This window comes from Fonsecaea multimorphosa, assembly GCF_000836435.1.
Source record: "Fonsecaea multimorphosa CBS 102226 unplaced genomic scaffold supercont1.2, whole genome shotgun sequence".
Lineage (NCBI taxonomy): Eukaryota > Fungi > Ascomycota > Eurotiomycetes > Chaetothyriales > Herpotrichiellaceae > Fonsecaea > Fonsecaea multimorphosa.
Window position 1 is genome coordinate 1,786,848 of NW_015971636.1, and position 16,264 is coordinate 1,803,111.

The following is a 16,264-nucleotide window of genomic DNA, read 5'->3' on the forward strand; positions in this document are numbered from 1 at the left end:
GGTCTCGCCCTCCTGCTCCTGGCCAGAACCTCAAGCAGGGGTGATCCTCAAAGCCCGATACTCTCGATCATTGGGGTATTGGCTTTGGTTCATCCAAGCACGGTCACCTCATCTCGCTGGGTGTATGGCGCGCACCGGCGCGTCATCCTTGATGTTGAGCACTTGGTACATGAGACTACACCTGTTCTAGCTAAATTCCAAAGGACGTGGCAGTTGTCAGTTCGAGCACCGATAGGTAGGCAACCCTCGATGGCACTCTGAACTTCGACAAAACGACAATCACTCTATTGCCATTTGTTCTTGGACTTCCGTGGCCATGCGAACCAAAGTGTCAAGCGGTTGGCTTTGGAATATCGGAAGGTCCTGTGCGTTTTCTTGCAGAGAGGAAGGCCGTTTGGGAGAGGATGTGCTGAACTGGCATCGATGGTTTCTCCCTTGAACGGTCAAACCTTTCATCCGCCACTGTCCCTCTAGTCGCCGACCAACCGAACTGCTCTGGGACAAGGTTTGGAAGCTCGGAAGGACCAGTACCATTCCTAAGTTTCGCTCCCACACTTCGCTGCTTTTGCTGGAGCTTTCTTTAGACCCATGCTGCCATCTTCTCGGACCAGCTGATAGCTTTGGTGGCGTCTGGCTCCAGCTCGGGACTGCACCGCCCTTCGTGAATCTCGACTCCCGAGGAACTCGATATTGTAGAGTTCTAATCTTTGACCCCGGTGAGGAGGACAAGGGGTTTCATCCAGAGAGTTCAATGATCCACCTGTGCCGCGTCCGGAGTTTGATACTCTGAAGCCCATATTCATCGACCGCTGTTCCCTTCAACAGAATTGATATCAAAGATGGTCATGCAGGTACAATAATAAGACAATTTCGGATGCTCGACAAAAAAGGTTGTGCGACCTTTGGTGCGTAAAACATACACGGCGGCTTCCAATGGCCATCTTCTCAAAGCCGTTGGGAGTTATATCTCCCGAAGATCAATCCGGCTTGATCCTCATTCTGACCTCATTGTCACTCTCCTTCGTCCTTGTCTCCTTTGCGATCCGCATCTATATTCGGGTTCCCGCGAGGTTGTGGAAGTGGGATGACCACGTTTTTACAGCTGCCACGGTAAGTTTGGAGGGATACGCACGAGGGTGGAAACAAAAACGGTCCTAACGGCCCTCTGGGTCTTCTCCATCGTCCAGAGTTCGCTCGTCTTCTATGCTGTTCACCTGGGCTTGGGACAACGGAAAGTATTCGAGGGCGATGCTCCGAACAGTGATCTGGTTAAGAAGGTACGAAAGCCTGGTCCGCGTCGAAGCAAATGATGTGTTAAAACTTGGAATCCAGTACTATTTTGCGAACGACTTCTTCTACCTCATCGTTCTACTTTTCTCCAAGCTGTCTGTGTGCTTCCTCTTCCTACGGTTGACGCGCGACCGGGGACATGTCATCGCGATCTACACCACCATCGGGCTTTGCGGTGGTTGGTTCCTCCTGTCGATCCTTTTGATCAGCATTGGCTCCTCGTGGCAGCGGGCCTTCTTTACACCGGTACTGTTTCGACCCAGGCACCAAAACTATACGTACCTCCAAGCTGACTTTTTTCGGGAACAGTTTGGCAGATGGCTCGCCATCGGCATCACGGACTCAATTACAGAGCTGGTCTTTGTCCTGTTTGCGGCCTACCTGGTCAGCGATTTGCGGATGAGCAAAGTCCAGAAAGCCACCGTGGTTTTTGCATTTGCTCTGCGGCTGCTGTGAGTGATGATCCCTTCCCTTATGAAGCGGCTGCTGTTGGTATCTTCTCTGACGTGTAATTGCCTCCTGCTAGAGCCGTTCCCGCCTGCGGAATACGTCTTTACTACCTCAATCCATCCACCTTGCCGGATAACCGCAACCTCTCCCTCTCCTTGGCCATTGTTTGCACACAGCTCCAGCTTGGCTACGGGGTGATGGCGGCGTCGGTAACGGTTCTCAAGCCCTTTATGGCCGTGTACGAGAAGCCGATGGGCTACTCGGACTACACCAGCCATCCAGGGAAAAATTACGCGACCAACAACAGCGAACAACTGTCCTTCAAGATGCAGCCCGTGTCACGGTCTGACGAGGTCGGCATCCCCAACGGACTGGCTTCGCATGGCATCAACTTCGACCCCAATCAGCCGACGTTCTCGTCGCGAATCCCCGCCGCGCAGAGGGAGAAGAGAGGAAGCGGCAACGGACACGAGAAGAGTGACAGCATACATAGCCATGACAGCCGGCGCTTGATTATTGAACGCAAGACGGATTGGTCGATCCGGTATGAAGAGGCGGAGAGCAACAAGAGCAACTTCAGCGAGGGTCGTGCATCGGTCTCTGACCGATGAAGAACGCCCGTTTGCCCCGTCCTGGTGGACGTGGTGAAAAGCCCCCGCTGCCCTCTGCAAAACAGATGGAACGAATCTCTTTGGGGCTGTGACGACAGAGTTGGAATTCTCACGACTTGTATCTATATCTACGGCGAGGATCTTGGGCAGCCGGACTGGACGGAATGGGCCTGTATGGTATAGGATGGTACGGACACGATGGATCGGCCAAGCAACAGGTACACAAGACTGAACAGGCAGGACAGTCGATGACAGGAACCTATGTATGTGAACTCCTCCAAGCAACACCATGGTATGCGAACACCCTCAATGATGTCCCCAGATATCGATGGCTTTGCTTTCTGGCTCTTCTTTTCCTTCCGGCGGAGAGACAGCTCGTTATCTTCAGGTACCCGTTTAGACACTGAAACGGTGCAAGAAGGGGCAACCCATGCAAGGGGATGAAAGGCCAAGGCAAGGCAGTATCAAGCGAGATGTATCCTTGCGACCTTTGTCCTTCCCCCTTCGCAGAATACGAGCCATGCGCGCAACATTTCGCCGAAAAAGGGGACCCCCTGTTCGCAGCTGTGTCCATCCAAGCCACGCAGGGGGCTCTTCTCACTTTTGCGCACGGTAAATCTAGCTTTTTCGCATTCATTCGTTGACAAGCTTCCATGTTGCTAGTGTCGAAGCACCTACTTAGTCTCGGGGAAATGGGGAATCCTTTCTCAGCGAAGGGTGTTGTCGAATACGAAGCGAAACTCTCTGCTCGCTCTGGTCGCCGATTTGTGCGCAGTGCCTGTGGGTACTCGTGATTGCGTAGGTAGTTCTTCAAGCCCCCAATTTGATATGGGTGTCCCATTGATATTGGATGAAAGACGCAGGATTTGCCCTGGCCCCGAGCCTTCCCCCAGGCAGGCAGGGCAGTGGGCAATGGATGCAATTCATTGTATTCTCTGCCCCTGCCTGTGATGGCGTCTTGTCGGATTCCTTATGCGGACTGCACCGGCAATTGAATACCTATGCCTAAGCTTCTTGTCCCCCGTACCTAGTTGCACACAAGCAGTAAAGAACAGCAGGTCCTTGGAGAGGTTGCTCCACAGGAGGACCGATGGATGAACAGGGAGGTACCTCGTATGTCCACCAAGTTTATCTGAACCTACGAGAGGTAAGTACATACCCCGGCTCCTTGTATCTCCACATAGGGCGACATTTGCATCCTTCCTTCCATCCGCGCCACCACTAGTAGTAGCAACGACCGGGCAAGCAACCAAAGAGCTCGAGCCAAAGTGGGCACTCTACTTGCAGTAGTTTACCTCGCACTCGGAGGTTAGCCGTTAGTTGGCATGTCGTAAAGTACCTACTGCCTATCGACGAGATGGAAGCAGCAGGGACCATTGGTACCTAGGTAGGTAGGTACCCCCAGAAGAAACAAGTTGATGAAGTGGGGTCGAAACAAAAGAAAAGAGTTTGAGATGGATTGGTACCTCATCGTTTTTAACCTTTTGAGCTAAAGAGAAATACAAGCCACAACAAACACGAGGATCTAGACTCGCCTGTTCCCTCCTTATTCCTACTCAAAACAATGACAAATAATAACAAAGGAGTCTTCGATCTCGTTGGTTCCCTATCAATTCTGCGCGTTGAGACAACAAGGCACCGTTGGCACTTGGCATCCAGGAGGTGGACCTTTTCGCTTACTGTAGCTCTTCAAGGTAATACCCGCCGTGTCCAAACTATCATCACGACAGACGATGAGAAACACGCTCCCCGTTCTAACTGGCGAAATATGGCTTAACTCTCATCTTTTAATGTCTCGCGTTCCTTCTCTCCTGGACGAATACCTACGTTATGGTTGTTTCGATGTGAATGCGAGGCGGTCGCTGTGGCTTGCTGAAGGGAAAACTCAAAGCAAAGGTATACGAGTACTCGTACACAAGCTTTTACCTAGGTAGGTTAATAAAAGAGGAGCAGAGTGACCCGCCGAGCTCGGAAAAGAGAACACGCGAGAAATGAGGCTGCTAGCTGAGAGGGTCCTCACTCATCGATCGGTTTGGTTTCCCCTTTTCCCCTGCCGAGAGGCGCACGCTAGATGCCAAAACCTCTTTGGGTTCTTTGGGAGCTCTGATAGCAGTACGTACCATAGTATGTGTCTGTATTTGCATTGCTGTGGTAGTCTTAGAATATCAGCAGGAATACACTCTGATGTCCTTACAGACATAGAGCTGGGAGTGTTCCTGTTGTGTATATATCTCAAAGGCTTCTCCTGGCTAAAAAGCTGTGAAAAGGGTTTGGAAACATCCAGCTCAATGACCCCGAGGTGTAAACAAACTCAATCAGTTCCTGCCCTCCACAGTCACCACAGGCCCGGTATAGATCTTCCTACCCTGGATCACATAGAACGCTCCAGAGATGATCATTGTACCGAAGAACAAAACGACCGACCAGTTAAAGTATTCCGCGTCCACGGGTGTGCTGTTTGGCCAGAAGCTCCAGAAGAACGCAAAGAGAGAGTAGATGATGCTGAAGATATTGATCGGCACACCCCACTTGCCGAGACTCCAGCGTGCCTTGGGCAGCAATTCAGGGTGGTACACGCGCCGGTACAGCACGCATGTAATAGAGATCATGTAAGAGAACATGAGCGCGCACACCTGGACCGAGATGATGGCGTTGAAGGCAGCCGAGGAGCCAATGTTGATGATCGCCAGGAGACAGCTGATGACACAGGTCAACGTCACGGCGTTGACCGGGATGTGTAGCTTTGGATGAACAGCACCGATCCACTTAGAGAACGGAAGGCCATTGTCGCGGGCGAAGGCAAAAGTCTGTCGCGATGTGGACGCATTGAAGGAGATATTCGATGCAATGACCAAGATCAAGATCAAAATGGTCAAGGCGTTGACGCCTCCAGTAGACACTGCCTGGCGGAAGACCCAGATGAAAGGGTATTCAGTCGGGTCATTCAGAGCGGCGTCGACGTCGGTCAAGGCAAAGTTATACGTGATGATCAGCACCAAGCCAAGGATTCCGTTCAACACATAAGCCCAGAACATGGCATTAGGGACGTTGCGACCAGCTTCCTTGACTTCCTCAGCCATGTGCGCTGTGCAGTCAGAACAGAGTGATCCATAGATGGCCGAAATCTGCCCAATCATAAGAGCGAGGCCCATGCTAGACCAACCCCCTTCGTTGGTAAATTGAGTAAAAGCGACCTTTGCTGAGTTTCGAGGCGCCATGACCCAGAGGACAATAATGACCGCTGCATTTACCCGTTAGCAATTGAACCGGCTCAGAGTTCCTGGGAAAGGTCAACTTACCTAAGAATCCAAAGACATGCACAATCAGGAGCACGTTTTGGATCAGAGGGAGATCTCGCGCCCCCCAGGTGTTGGCGACAAAGAGCACAAGAACCATGGCAAACACCAGCAACGTCCCCTGCCATGCTGTTGGGTCGTAGTCCGCGTTGTTGATCTGTATCAAAGCCTGGATAATTGTCCCTGTCAAGAAAGAGCCAGAGGCTGTCCCAGCTTGCCAACTTAACGCCGACATCCAACCGGTTAAATAGCTCAGACTCTTCTGATACTTTGGGGGAGCGAATTCAGACACCCAATGGTACTGACCACCACTAGTCGGAGCCCTACAACATGTGAGAGAGTGATTGAGCACGTTGGCAGACGTCGGGCATACATGGAAGCCATCTCAGCCAGAGACGTCATGACGATGCCAAAACCAAAGAAGGTCCAAACGTAGGTCCAGAAAAATCCAGCAATGCCGCCATCGACCAGAACTTGAGTGTTTGCACTAGACGAATGTCAGGAAGTGGATGGAAAAGACAGGTCTATCATGACTGGCAGGCCGAGGACTCACATTAACAGGAACTCCCATGTCGCTTGTAACAGGGCAGTGAATGCCAACGCAGAAAGAGGTCGAAAATTGCGTATCAGTTCTTGCCTCTTCCCCAAACGTTGCATATCCCTTTGATCCTTGGTGGTGTACCCTTTGTCCAGGATACCAACATCGTTGTAGCAACCTTCATCTTCGACGCCATCAAAAGAAGCCAGCTCTCGAGCACTGAGCGACGCGTCCGGCACCTTGTCTAGAGTCATCTTGAAAGAGTGCGTCTATCCAAATGAATAGATAGGAAAGCCACTGCAAAAGTAAAACTGGACGAAAGGGTAGGTACACTTGAAAATGATTCGATTTTGATCAGGAACAAAGATGGGTTTGCATCTGGCAGGAACATGTGGATGCCACTCCTGCGAGTTCGGGTGGTTGCCGACCTGGGAACTAGTAGCGTAGCAAGCAAGAGGTGGGAAGCTGCTGCAAGAGCCATGTCGGAGGGCATTCGAGGATTGAGGCGAATTGGCGAACCAGGGTTGACAAGAAGTGGCAGGGATCAGCTCTGCATGAGCAGCCCTCCCTGGCTGTCTCTGGCGTCTCTAGCACTCACCGAGCCCCGCCTCCGAATGCATTTGCTAGTTGTCTCTGCATTGAGGCGGCCCCAGTCGACAGTCAGATGCGGGCTGTGGAACTCTCGATCGCCCTTTGATAGCCATCAAGGTGTGCATGTCGCTCGAGCGTGATGAGCGGTCTGCGGTTCAGCAGATACGCTTTGGTGGAGATTGAAGTCCTTGCCCCGCTTCCAGACACAGGTCCAGATGGCCTCTTATCGTGTCTTCCTTGTGATTGGCATGAGTTCTCCTTTCTCGGCTGATTCCTCTTCATGGCTTACCCAGTGCCAGCGAGCTGATCAATTGTCTTTGTCAAAAGGACGAGGTACATATGTGGTGGGCCATGGTCGCTTTTACTAGTCAACTCAACTCAAATGCGAGAAAGGAAGCAAAGCCGAAACCTCAAAGCTTCCTGTAAGCCACAGGAAAAGCCACAGACCGCACCCTTCAAGGTTCTGGATACTGGTACCGAACGGACAGAATAGAGCCGTTTCGCTCTCAAACGATTTTACCGGCGGCTTTAACGGTCTGCCAAGGCGCTAATTGCTTCTGCTCGTTTAACGAAAAATATCCTGCGATCCTCGAATTGTGCGTCTGTGTCAGAGCGTCTTGAGAAGAGCTTGCCCCGCGCCCGGCCGTGTCGTTATTCGGCCTCGAGGACAATTCTGCCAGTCCTCCGCAAAATGGCCCAAGGACAAATCAAAAAAGCATCAAAGCCCCCCTCGACGAAACTCTCCAACTCTGGAGGAATCACCAGGAAAGGCTCGCGGACCATCACACCCAAAAAGGCGAAGTTGTTGAAGCAAGCCAAGTTGAACAAAAAGTACACCGCGGGGCTTACTGCAAAGACAGAGGCGATGTTGGGTGCGCGTGCAGGACATTTGGAGATGCTGGGACAAGCGAAGAAGAAGGACGGCGCAGGTGCAGCCAACAGCAAGGGAAAGGAGGGCAAGAGGGGCGGAAAGAAGGCTTGATACTGGGAAGTGCGAAGAAGCACGAAATCAAATCATCGCTCTGTTCGAGCGCAAGCCCATGTGCCCGGCTACTCTTTCTACCACTTCGGTCGAGGCGAAGACAATCCCGTTCTCCTCCCGGTGGCGATACCTACAAGGACTGCCTGCGAAAGAGAGCGTACAATTCTGTACCAGGATATTATTGCTCGTGTCTGATCAACAACTGGGTCCAAAAGAAAAGCCACCACTGCGTCTATGGCGAATGCTTGGATGGTACAGAGGACACAATCAAGGCGGCGTCCACTGTGGACGGTCCCATTCAGATGATTATGCCTGATACATTGGGACTTACACTCAAGTCTAGTGTCGATGTTTTCGACTGAGCAATGCAGCAGATCGGCTTCGAAGCCTCGAAAACCACTAACGCCCATCCTGGTATCTGATCCCGATAACTGAAGTAACGCTTACAGAGCTCATGTCTACATTCCACCCAGTGCCCGAGCAGCTTCGCCGCCGCCGCTTTGGACCATGGCTTGCTGACCCAAATCAGCTCTCAGTTTGCCTTTCGCAGGTCCGCCCTCACCAACACCCATCCTCCGCGCGACATACCTCTGAGCCAATACGCCAACCGCGAGACTCAGCGTTTCTTCGACCCACTCGCTCACCCATTCTCTGGGATCGATACCACCACTTGCAATAATCTCCTCGATAGTCTCCGGCAAGGTACCTTCTCCGCCACTGGGTGCATCCAGCCAATCAATCCATTGTCCCGGAATGGCTTGAGAGACCGCTTGGAAGGCGATTCCATGAATGGGATCGTGCAGATAGACAGCGAACACGACTTCTTCACTCATGTTCTCCTCCTTCGCTTCTTTCACTTGCTCGTCTTTCTCCAGACTCGGTGCTGCGGCAAACATGTCTGTCGGCACGGGTTGCGTGATCGCTTGGATGGCCAGGAAAATCTCGCTGTCTCTGGTCGGGTTCGAGGTGGAAAGCGTTTCTGTGGCTCGCTTGGCAGCCTCTTCAACCCCTCCTTTGCTTCCAAAGTATTCTTCGGCATAGCTCTCAGCAGAAGCTCTGACGAGCTTGGTGCCCTCAACCATGCCTTTGACTGCATTGATACTTCGACGTTCTCCACTCCTCCACCAGGGTCCATCATGCCAGGAGCCCACTGGTCGCGACGTTTCTCTCGAATCTCTCTTCGGTCCGGCCTCATGTCCTCTTTGGACCACCATCAAGTCTCCGCCCTCGACCTGTGCCATGACACGACTAAAGACTTGGTAGATAAGGGGATCAAGCGTGGGATAGTTTGACAGGTCATGAGTAATATGGATTTGCAGTCGCTCGTGTGAAGAGATCGGAGGAGCAATCGTCTGCAGGATGTTCTGAAAGGTTGGCATGGCTATGTTTCTGAGGTCGCCGCCTGTCGTAGCCGTTAGCCTGTGACACCCCGTTCACACACGATGTTCATACCAAACCCTTTGAGCACGCCGACATTGCCTCGGAGCTGCTCTGCCCATTTTTGTGCTTCTTCATTCTTTTGAATCTCTTTCACAGCCGCCTGGGCCTGGCTGACAGCGGCAGAGGCAGTCGAGAGCAGCCCACCCCACCATCCACCGCCGCTTTTGGCTGGTGCTGGGGCCGGCTCAGTTTGCGATTCATTTTCTGCGGATTCTTCAGTCGTTGTGGTTGCTGGTGTGAAGCTTTGATGGAACGAACGTGTACTATCACCCGACTTGCGTTGACCGCTGCTCGACTTCTCTTCGCTTGTCCGACCTGGAGGAGGCGTGGCGGTTGAGGTTCGCATGGGGCTTCTGTTGCCCGTCGCCGAAGGAACATTCGGTCTTAGAGAAGGAGTGGCTGGTCGACTACTTGGTCGTTGAGCTAGATTTCCCAGCTCAACCAGTAGGTCTTGTTCCGTTTGTGACGATTGGGCTGGTTGTCCCTGTCGGGCAGTTCGCGTTGAGGGCTTGGGGGCACGCGTTGAGGCCTGCGTGCTCAGGTCGTCGAGCTGTGCCAGGAGCTCATCATCTGTGGGTGCCGTCTTCTTTGCAGCCATTGTCATTGCATATAGTGAACAAATCAGACCGATATGGAAGTGGACAACCGGGGGCTGTGAGAGATAACTTGGAGTCGCAGGGAGAGCAGGGGCATGTTCCGTGACAGCGAAACCTGCTTTTGGAAAAGAAGTGATGCCGCTCTAAACAGGGCTTGACAGAAGGGCCGTTGAATGTCAACGGAGGTCACTCAATTGCTATTTATTCCTCAGTTCTTCAGGCCAGCTCCACCTTCATATGAGCCAATATCAATTCCATGGTTACTTGTCGGCAAAATCCTTCTTGACTTGGGATCTATCAGCCATGCCGCTCTGAGGCTTCATGAGATGATTGACCCCGGTCAAGGAACACCCCTCAGCATGGCCGACATGGAGAAAGTGTATTAAAAGGGATCAATCCCGCGGACCATGGCTAGAGCTACTTTCAGATCACTAGGTCGGCCATGCTCTATACAACTCCAGCCCAAATGGATCCATTACAGCATTGAACACGCAATCGAAATGGATCTTGCGTGCGAAAGGGCAAATCTGACGCTACTTTTGAGCTTTGTCTTTGGCCAATCAGAGTGCTGCTGATATCAACCCCTTCGTCTCTGCCACTGGACCTGTCAATGTGAGTGATGGCTTCTCGAATGTCGTGAATTCTTTTTGAAGACGAGAGGCTTTTTGATCGGTATCATGCCCATTATCAGTCCTTGAAGGAGGGTTACCGAGAACTACAAAACACCACAGCGCTCCATGTCCTCAAACAAGCCACGCGCCGCCCGTGCTTGTAGTGGATGTCGCAAACTCAAAACGCGCTGTTACGAGTCTAGATTGGCAGGAGGCTCATGTCTGAGGTGTGAGAAGCTGGGTGCTCATTGTTCATTGGCCTCTGAGCGAAGTGCGAGACCTTCAAACGATCTAGCTCAACACGGTTTGGCAAGCAGCACGCAGGACGCCAGGTCTGTGTGAAGAAAGAGAAAGTCCCCGTATCGTTATGTGGCTGACTTCCAAAGACTTGCTCGCCTTGAGAAAGCCGTGGACCTTATCCTAGGTCGACTTGGGATCGATATAGACGACGAAACTGTGCCAGATTTCACATCATCCCGCCCGTCGCTCGATGAACAGCCAGAACCACCAAGCATCGCGAAGGATACGGCAGCGGCTCCCGTCTTTGTCATTCGAGACCTTGCTACAGAGATCGGCGTAGAATCTCCATCCGCGATTCGCAGCGCCCACACAGTAACAGATGCTGGAGACTCAGACTTGATCGTAGACGGGCTTGTGTCAACGCAACAAGCTGTAGGTCTACTAAGCATGTTTGTATCGCTCCTCAATATTTACGAAGCAACCGCTAATGTTCCTAAACAGCTTCACCTTGCACTATGGTCGCTGGGTATTCGTCGACACTGTGATATCTCCGGATAAACTGCTTGATGAGGTCAAACGATCACCACTGCTTTTATGTTCGTGTTGCCTTATCGCTGTCCGACACACCAACGAAGAGCTTGCCTCGAGCCTAGCACCAGAGCTTTTTGAAAAGTCGAAGGCCCTTCTCTCCGCGACACTACTCTCCACCACGCAAAGTACCGACTTCTTTCAGGCAGCTCTCATCTTGTGCATGTGGTCCACCACAGTGGGCCAAGTTCCCCTGAGCATCGACAGCTGGCTGCTGAGCGGCTTCGCCATTCAGCACTGTATCTCGAGTGAACTTTTCGAAAATGTGCTTAGCCATGGCACTCCAAGCACCAAGCGCGATTTCGGACTATTGAGGCTCTGGAATCATCTTTGTTTGGTGCACTTGCAGTAGGTTTTGATTCTTTCACAAATTCGAGAGACTAATTTTGGGAGCTATTCGGTAGGGACGAGGCGCAAATCCATGGTCGGTCGGACGCAAGTCGATAGGTGCCGAGATATACTGTCCTCTGAACATGCAACAAATTTCGAAGCCCGGATGGTGGCAGAAGTCACCTTGTACTGGATTCTGTACGAACACTGCTGTCTGACAGAAGTCGACCTCCCCAAGGCACAATCTGCGTTGCATCAGTGGAGACAGAACTGGAAATCCGTCCTAGGTTGGTGCACATTCCCTGAGAAGTGGCAACTCTTGTGTAATCTGACAAGCCATCACCCAGATGAGCCTCGGTCACAGTTTCTTGAAATGGGATTTCTATTTGCTCAGCTCCTTGCCTACGATCAGTCTCTGAAAACTCGATCCGCAAGGGTTCGAGAGAGTCTACTGTCAGAGATGGTGCGTCTTTCGTCTGCGATCATGACGCTTGCTATGGAAACAACAGATGATCGCACGAAGCACCTCAGTGACCACATTTACCACATGATCACGTTCGCAGCGGTCACTCTATGTAGACTACTGCATATGTACGAAGAGCAGTTGGCGCTCTCCCACAACATCGCGGAGCTGGACTCGCTGGTCGCGACACTTGTACCCTGGCTCAAGTCCATCGGTCTCTCCTGCCACGCCGCCTTCACGCTTGGTGACATTGTTGCCGCTTTCCACAAGAAGCTGCGTCCTCTCGCAGGACCGTCGCCGGTGACTTCTGAGGAGCAGGACTTCTGGGCAGACATGTCGTTCTGGGCTTCCTTCCCAGATATACTTGGGCCAGAACCGACGAGGACGACTAACTGGGACTTTTTACCGGGCTGGGAAACATTAAAATGAAGAGAGCGTCTGGCTGATGGCTGCTCATTGTCTATCATTGGTAGAGGTGAGAAAATCTAGTCCTATTTGCCTCCGTACCGCCTCTCCAGATATCGGAAGAGTGGGAAAGTGACTGCCGAAAAGGCAAAGGTCAGCTCGTGACCAATATTAGCGCCTTTTCTTCCTATCAGGCCAGCGATGGGAGCTGTATACCAAGCTGTTTTCATGCCCAGGGCTGCGCCCATGAAGCCGAACCCAAAAGCTCCGATCGCCGCCCAGCCGAAAGGAAGAAGACTGGGCTGGTTCCAGGCATCCAAATTGTATTGACTCCAGCGACCGGCCCGGAAAATGATATGTTCCTCTGCAACCACAGTGAGATGAATGACTGTCCAGTACCCGATGATGCTCAGGAATGTCTGAAGAGTATCACTGAAGAATTCAGCAGCACATGCACCGACAATGACGGCGGCAATGAATCCAAGAGTGACCAGAAAGATTCGAGGAATCCGTGCCGCCCAGGGACCAAAGTTTTGCGCATGCATGGCGAAAGAGTAGTTGTTCGGGATGTTGTTCTACCCATTGTCAGCCCGATGAACCTGAGCAAGAGTCTTCAAGATGACTTACTGGAATGGCACTCAATGCTGCGAGCACCAAAAGGAATTTTCCGAAACCTCCAGCCGGTTCTAATGCCATTTTGAGGGGACCGCCGATCCCGCTCTGCTTGAACGTCAACTTCCACTCTGGGTTGACCTCAGTGCCGGTATACAGTGCTGCACCCAGGGTCTGAACCAAAATGGTGGGAACGGCGATTCCGACATAGGTTGCGATGAAAATCTGGGCTCTGGACGTGTTGACAGGCATCCTGACATTATAGTCGGCAGCACAATTGATCCAAGACACGGCAAAGGAGAAAATGAGTGCAATGTACGAAAGGGATGCCGCTGCGCCGTTTGCTCCGGACGGTGACTTGACGGCGTCTCCAGAGAAATGCGAAGCCCCGAAGCCGGCCGTGAAACACCAAACCACGAAAGGAGGAATCCAGAGGAAAGCATCAAGTCGATGGATCCAATGAATGCCGAGGGCACAAATGACCCAGACAGTGGTGCAGATGATGACAACTCCGAGCCACGTCGGGCATTTCCCATCAGAGAGGGCATTCAAGACGGACGCCCCAGAGATGGAGTTGACGGCATTCCAGCCCGTTGTCGAGACCATGGAGAATACAACCACCAGAAGATTGCCCCAGTAGCCGAAGGAATAACGACTGCGACCGTCAGCCTGCCTTGCAATATCAGAGTGGTTGGGCGGAGCTCTTACGAGAAGGACGTCATGCGCAATCCCGTCAATCCAAATCCTGCGGTCCATGCCGGGATCATGCAGCTGAAGACATTGACCACGACGATGATGGCAAAACAATCCCAGAACGACAACCCCATGCTGCCGCCCACGGATCCGACGTTAAGGGTTGCCACAGCCATGTTCGCGCTCAGCCTAAGGAAAAACAGTTAGAGTCCTGTCTGGATCTTCTGCTTGTTTGCACTCGCGGGATTCAACTTTACCAGAAAGTGCACGCGTTCCACACCTTGCTGGTGTTCTGCTGTCGTTCATCCTCCGTCACCCGCTGAATGCCACTCGTCTCGACGGTGAGAAGGAGCTCTGTCAGCCACGACTTGGAAAGGGGCTTGATTGGCAGTGCCTCTCCCTCGATGGGTGAGTTCTCAACCACCTCATGAGGTTGGTTCTTCGTCATCGGGGGCTTATCGTTAAGATACTTCTCCATACTGGTGAGCCTTGGAGGTATTGAATCTGGCCTGAAAAGGGTTGGTAGTTATGTTATTAACTTGTTTGCGATCCGTTGTTTACATTTTGAGTGGAATCAGGCCTTCTTTTATGCTTTATCTTCCTCGAGCATTGCGTGCTCACTCTCAAGGTTGTCCTTATCCAAGGCCGGCAAGGCCGCGGGTCCTGATATCGCGATCACCATATCTCCCTCGGCATGCCGTAGGGATATGACTTGTATCGGATCTGCCCGCGGAATTGCCTTAGGTCGATCTGGCCGTCTATTGGTTCATGGGTCCTAACATAATCTACCTGCGGAAACAGATGCAGACAGCATGTCAATGTATATCCATTATGGATGGCGGAGCCCACCGTGGTGCTGAAAGATCTGCACCTTGCTCGCGCGGGCCGCATGTGGTATATATACCCAAAGATGTCCAACAATGTTCTGGCTTTCAGTTCACCCAATTTGCATTCTCCCGACACGACATCTACAAATCCCAAACCAGCCCATCCACCACCCACTTGAGTCATGGAGCAAAACACCCTTGTGCGCCGTGGAGTCGGTCTTCGCGGCGTCGACCATGACCTTGCCTCCCCAGGCTACCTTCTGTACGCTCATCTGACCAGCCCAGGCACAGTCCGACTGATCGCCAATGACGGGATGGAAGTCCACCGCTGGAACCTGCCCTACCGTCCTGGCCGTCACGCCCGCATCCTCCCCAATGGCAATCTCGCCTACAACGGCGTCCACCCGGATGGACCGAGGCTGTTCCCCATGTGGCAGAAGTACCGCGGCGGCGTCATGATGCAAGTCGACCCCGACGGCAAAGTCGTGTCTGAATATCGAGATCCTCTGGCCCACCATGACCAGCACCACCTGGACAACGGCCAGATCCTGTACACGACGTTGGAAGCTCTCAGTGCAGAACAAGCCGCGACAGTACCTGGCGGCATCCCTGGGTCCGAGGCACCAGATGGACACGTATACGCCGACTGCATCAAGCTCGTGGATCCTACAGACGACGGCAAAGTGCTCTTCCACTGGCGCGCCATCGACCACCTCGACCCGGCGAAATTCCCCCTCCACCCGCACTTCGCGCGCGAGCACTGGCCCTTGATCAACAGCGTGCAGCAGCTGCAAGACGGCAACATCCTAGCGTCGCTGCGCAGCGTGTCTGCGGTCGTCATCATATCCCGCGAGACAGGCGAGGTGATATGGCATCTCGACAGCAGCGTAGTAGCGCAACAACACTGTGCCAGCGAGCTGCTGTCCGAAGACGGGACCTCCAGCATCCTGATCTTCGACAACGGCACCTTCCGCCACCACCAGAGCGCCACCTATTCGCGGGTCATCCAAGTCGACCGCTCCACCAAGAAGATCGTGTGGGAGTACCGCGACCGATCCCTCCCCGGCGCCTTCTTCAGCCCGTTCATGGGCGGCGCGCAGCGCCTGCGCAACGGCAACACGCTGATCACCGAGGCCGTCTCTGGGCGCATGTTCGAGGTGACTCCCCAAGGCGAGATCTGCTTCGAGTACATCAACCCGCATTTCGCAGACTACAAGCAACTGAACGCGCCCGAGCTGGACGAGATCGGTTTCGATTATCCCGCAAATGCCGTCTTTCGGGCTTACAAGTACACGCCGGACCAGGTGCCATGGCTGCGCCTGCCGAATTGAAATTGACGAGACTTTCATTCTTGGGTCATCCGAACAACTTGAAGGGAGCGCAAGCAGCTTCTGGTTTCGGGATCTTCGAAAGGGTTTGGGTAGGGCAGGGACGAAAAGCAAGTCGGAAATGAAGGCTTTGAAAGGCACAGGCAAGGGGCATCTCATGTTGAATTCATTTTCTGTACTACAGTACTCTTTGATATTACACAGTAGCAAACAGGGTTCAAAAACAAAACACATGTCCTTTCCCTTTTGTTCGAGGGGGCTTTTTGTCTTTGAAAGTCTGCGACATATTGCCAGTGGGTGTCACTGACGATCATCCAAGAATGAACAACACTGTGTGACTCTTCACTACTAACCAGAGTCACCCACGCAAAAC

The 16,264-nt window shown here is 52.7% G+C and overlaps 7 protein-coding genes across 7 annotated transcripts; 4 read left to right on the plus strand and 3 right to left on the minus strand.

Moving 5' to 3' along the window:
* Positions 1-933: 933 nt before the first annotated feature.
* Positions 934-2,351, plus strand: Z520_01589 (uncharacterized protein; the record flags this gene model as incomplete). The annotated part of the gene is made up of 5 exons (XM_016772105.1): positions 934-1,110; positions 1,188-1,277; positions 1,333-1,511; positions 1,554-1,742; positions 1,817-2,351. The coding sequence occupies 5 exons, from the start codon at positions 934-936 to the stop codon at positions 2,349-2,351; spliced, it is 1,170 nt and encodes a 389-aa protein (XP_016637244.1).
* A 2,315-nt stretch (positions 2,352-4,666) lies between these two features.
* On the minus strand, positions 4,667-6,439 carry Z520_01590 (uncharacterized protein; the record flags this gene model as incomplete). Its single annotated transcript, XM_016772106.1, has 4 exons — positions 4,667-5,592; positions 5,651-5,970; positions 6,021-6,134; positions 6,201-6,439. 4 exons carry the CDS (start codon positions 6,437-6,439, stop codon positions 4,667-4,669), a joined length of 1,599 nt encoding a protein of 532 aa, XP_016637245.1.
* Positions 6,440-7,467: 1,028 nt separating this feature from the next.
* Positions 7,468-7,758, plus strand: Z520_01591 (uncharacterized protein; the record flags this gene model as incomplete). The annotated part of the gene is made up of 1 exon (XM_016772107.1): positions 7,468-7,758. The coding sequence occupies one exon, from the start codon at positions 7,468-7,470 to the stop codon at positions 7,756-7,758; it is 291 nt and encodes a 96-aa protein (XP_016637246.1).
* Positions 7,759-8,216: 458 nt separating this feature from the next.
* On the minus strand, positions 8,217-9,796 carry Z520_01592 (uncharacterized protein; the record flags this gene model as incomplete). The annotated part of the gene is made up of 2 exons (XM_016772108.1): positions 8,217-9,160; positions 9,211-9,796. 2 exons carry the CDS (start codon positions 9,794-9,796, stop codon positions 8,217-8,219), a joined length of 1,530 nt encoding a protein of 509 aa, XP_016637247.1.
* Positions 9,797-10,531: 735 nt separating this feature from the next.
* On the plus strand, positions 10,532-12,455 carry Z520_01593 (uncharacterized protein; the record flags this gene model as incomplete). Its single annotated transcript, XM_016772109.1, has 5 exons — positions 10,532-10,737; positions 10,792-11,094; positions 11,147-11,581; positions 11,627-11,850; positions 11,911-12,455. The coding sequence occupies 5 exons, from the start codon at positions 10,532-10,534 to the stop codon at positions 12,453-12,455; spliced, it is 1,713 nt and encodes a 570-aa protein (XP_016637248.1).
* A 62-nt stretch (positions 12,456-12,517) lies between these two features.
* On the minus strand, positions 12,518-14,214 carry Z520_01594 (uncharacterized protein; the record flags this gene model as incomplete). Its single annotated transcript, XM_016772110.1, has 4 exons — positions 12,518-13,006; positions 13,059-13,698; positions 13,752-13,925; positions 13,994-14,214. The coding sequence occupies 4 exons, from the start codon at positions 14,212-14,214 to the stop codon at positions 12,518-12,520; spliced, it is 1,524 nt and encodes a 507-aa protein (XP_016637249.1).
* A 531-nt stretch (positions 14,215-14,745) lies between these two features.
* Positions 14,746-15,894, plus strand: Z520_01595 (uncharacterized protein; the record flags this gene model as incomplete). Its single annotated transcript, XM_016772111.1, has 1 exon — positions 14,746-15,894. The coding sequence occupies one exon, from the start codon at positions 14,746-14,748 to the stop codon at positions 15,892-15,894; it is 1,149 nt and encodes a 382-aa protein (XP_016637250.1).
* Between the last annotated feature and the right edge of the window lie 370 nt (positions 15,895-16,264).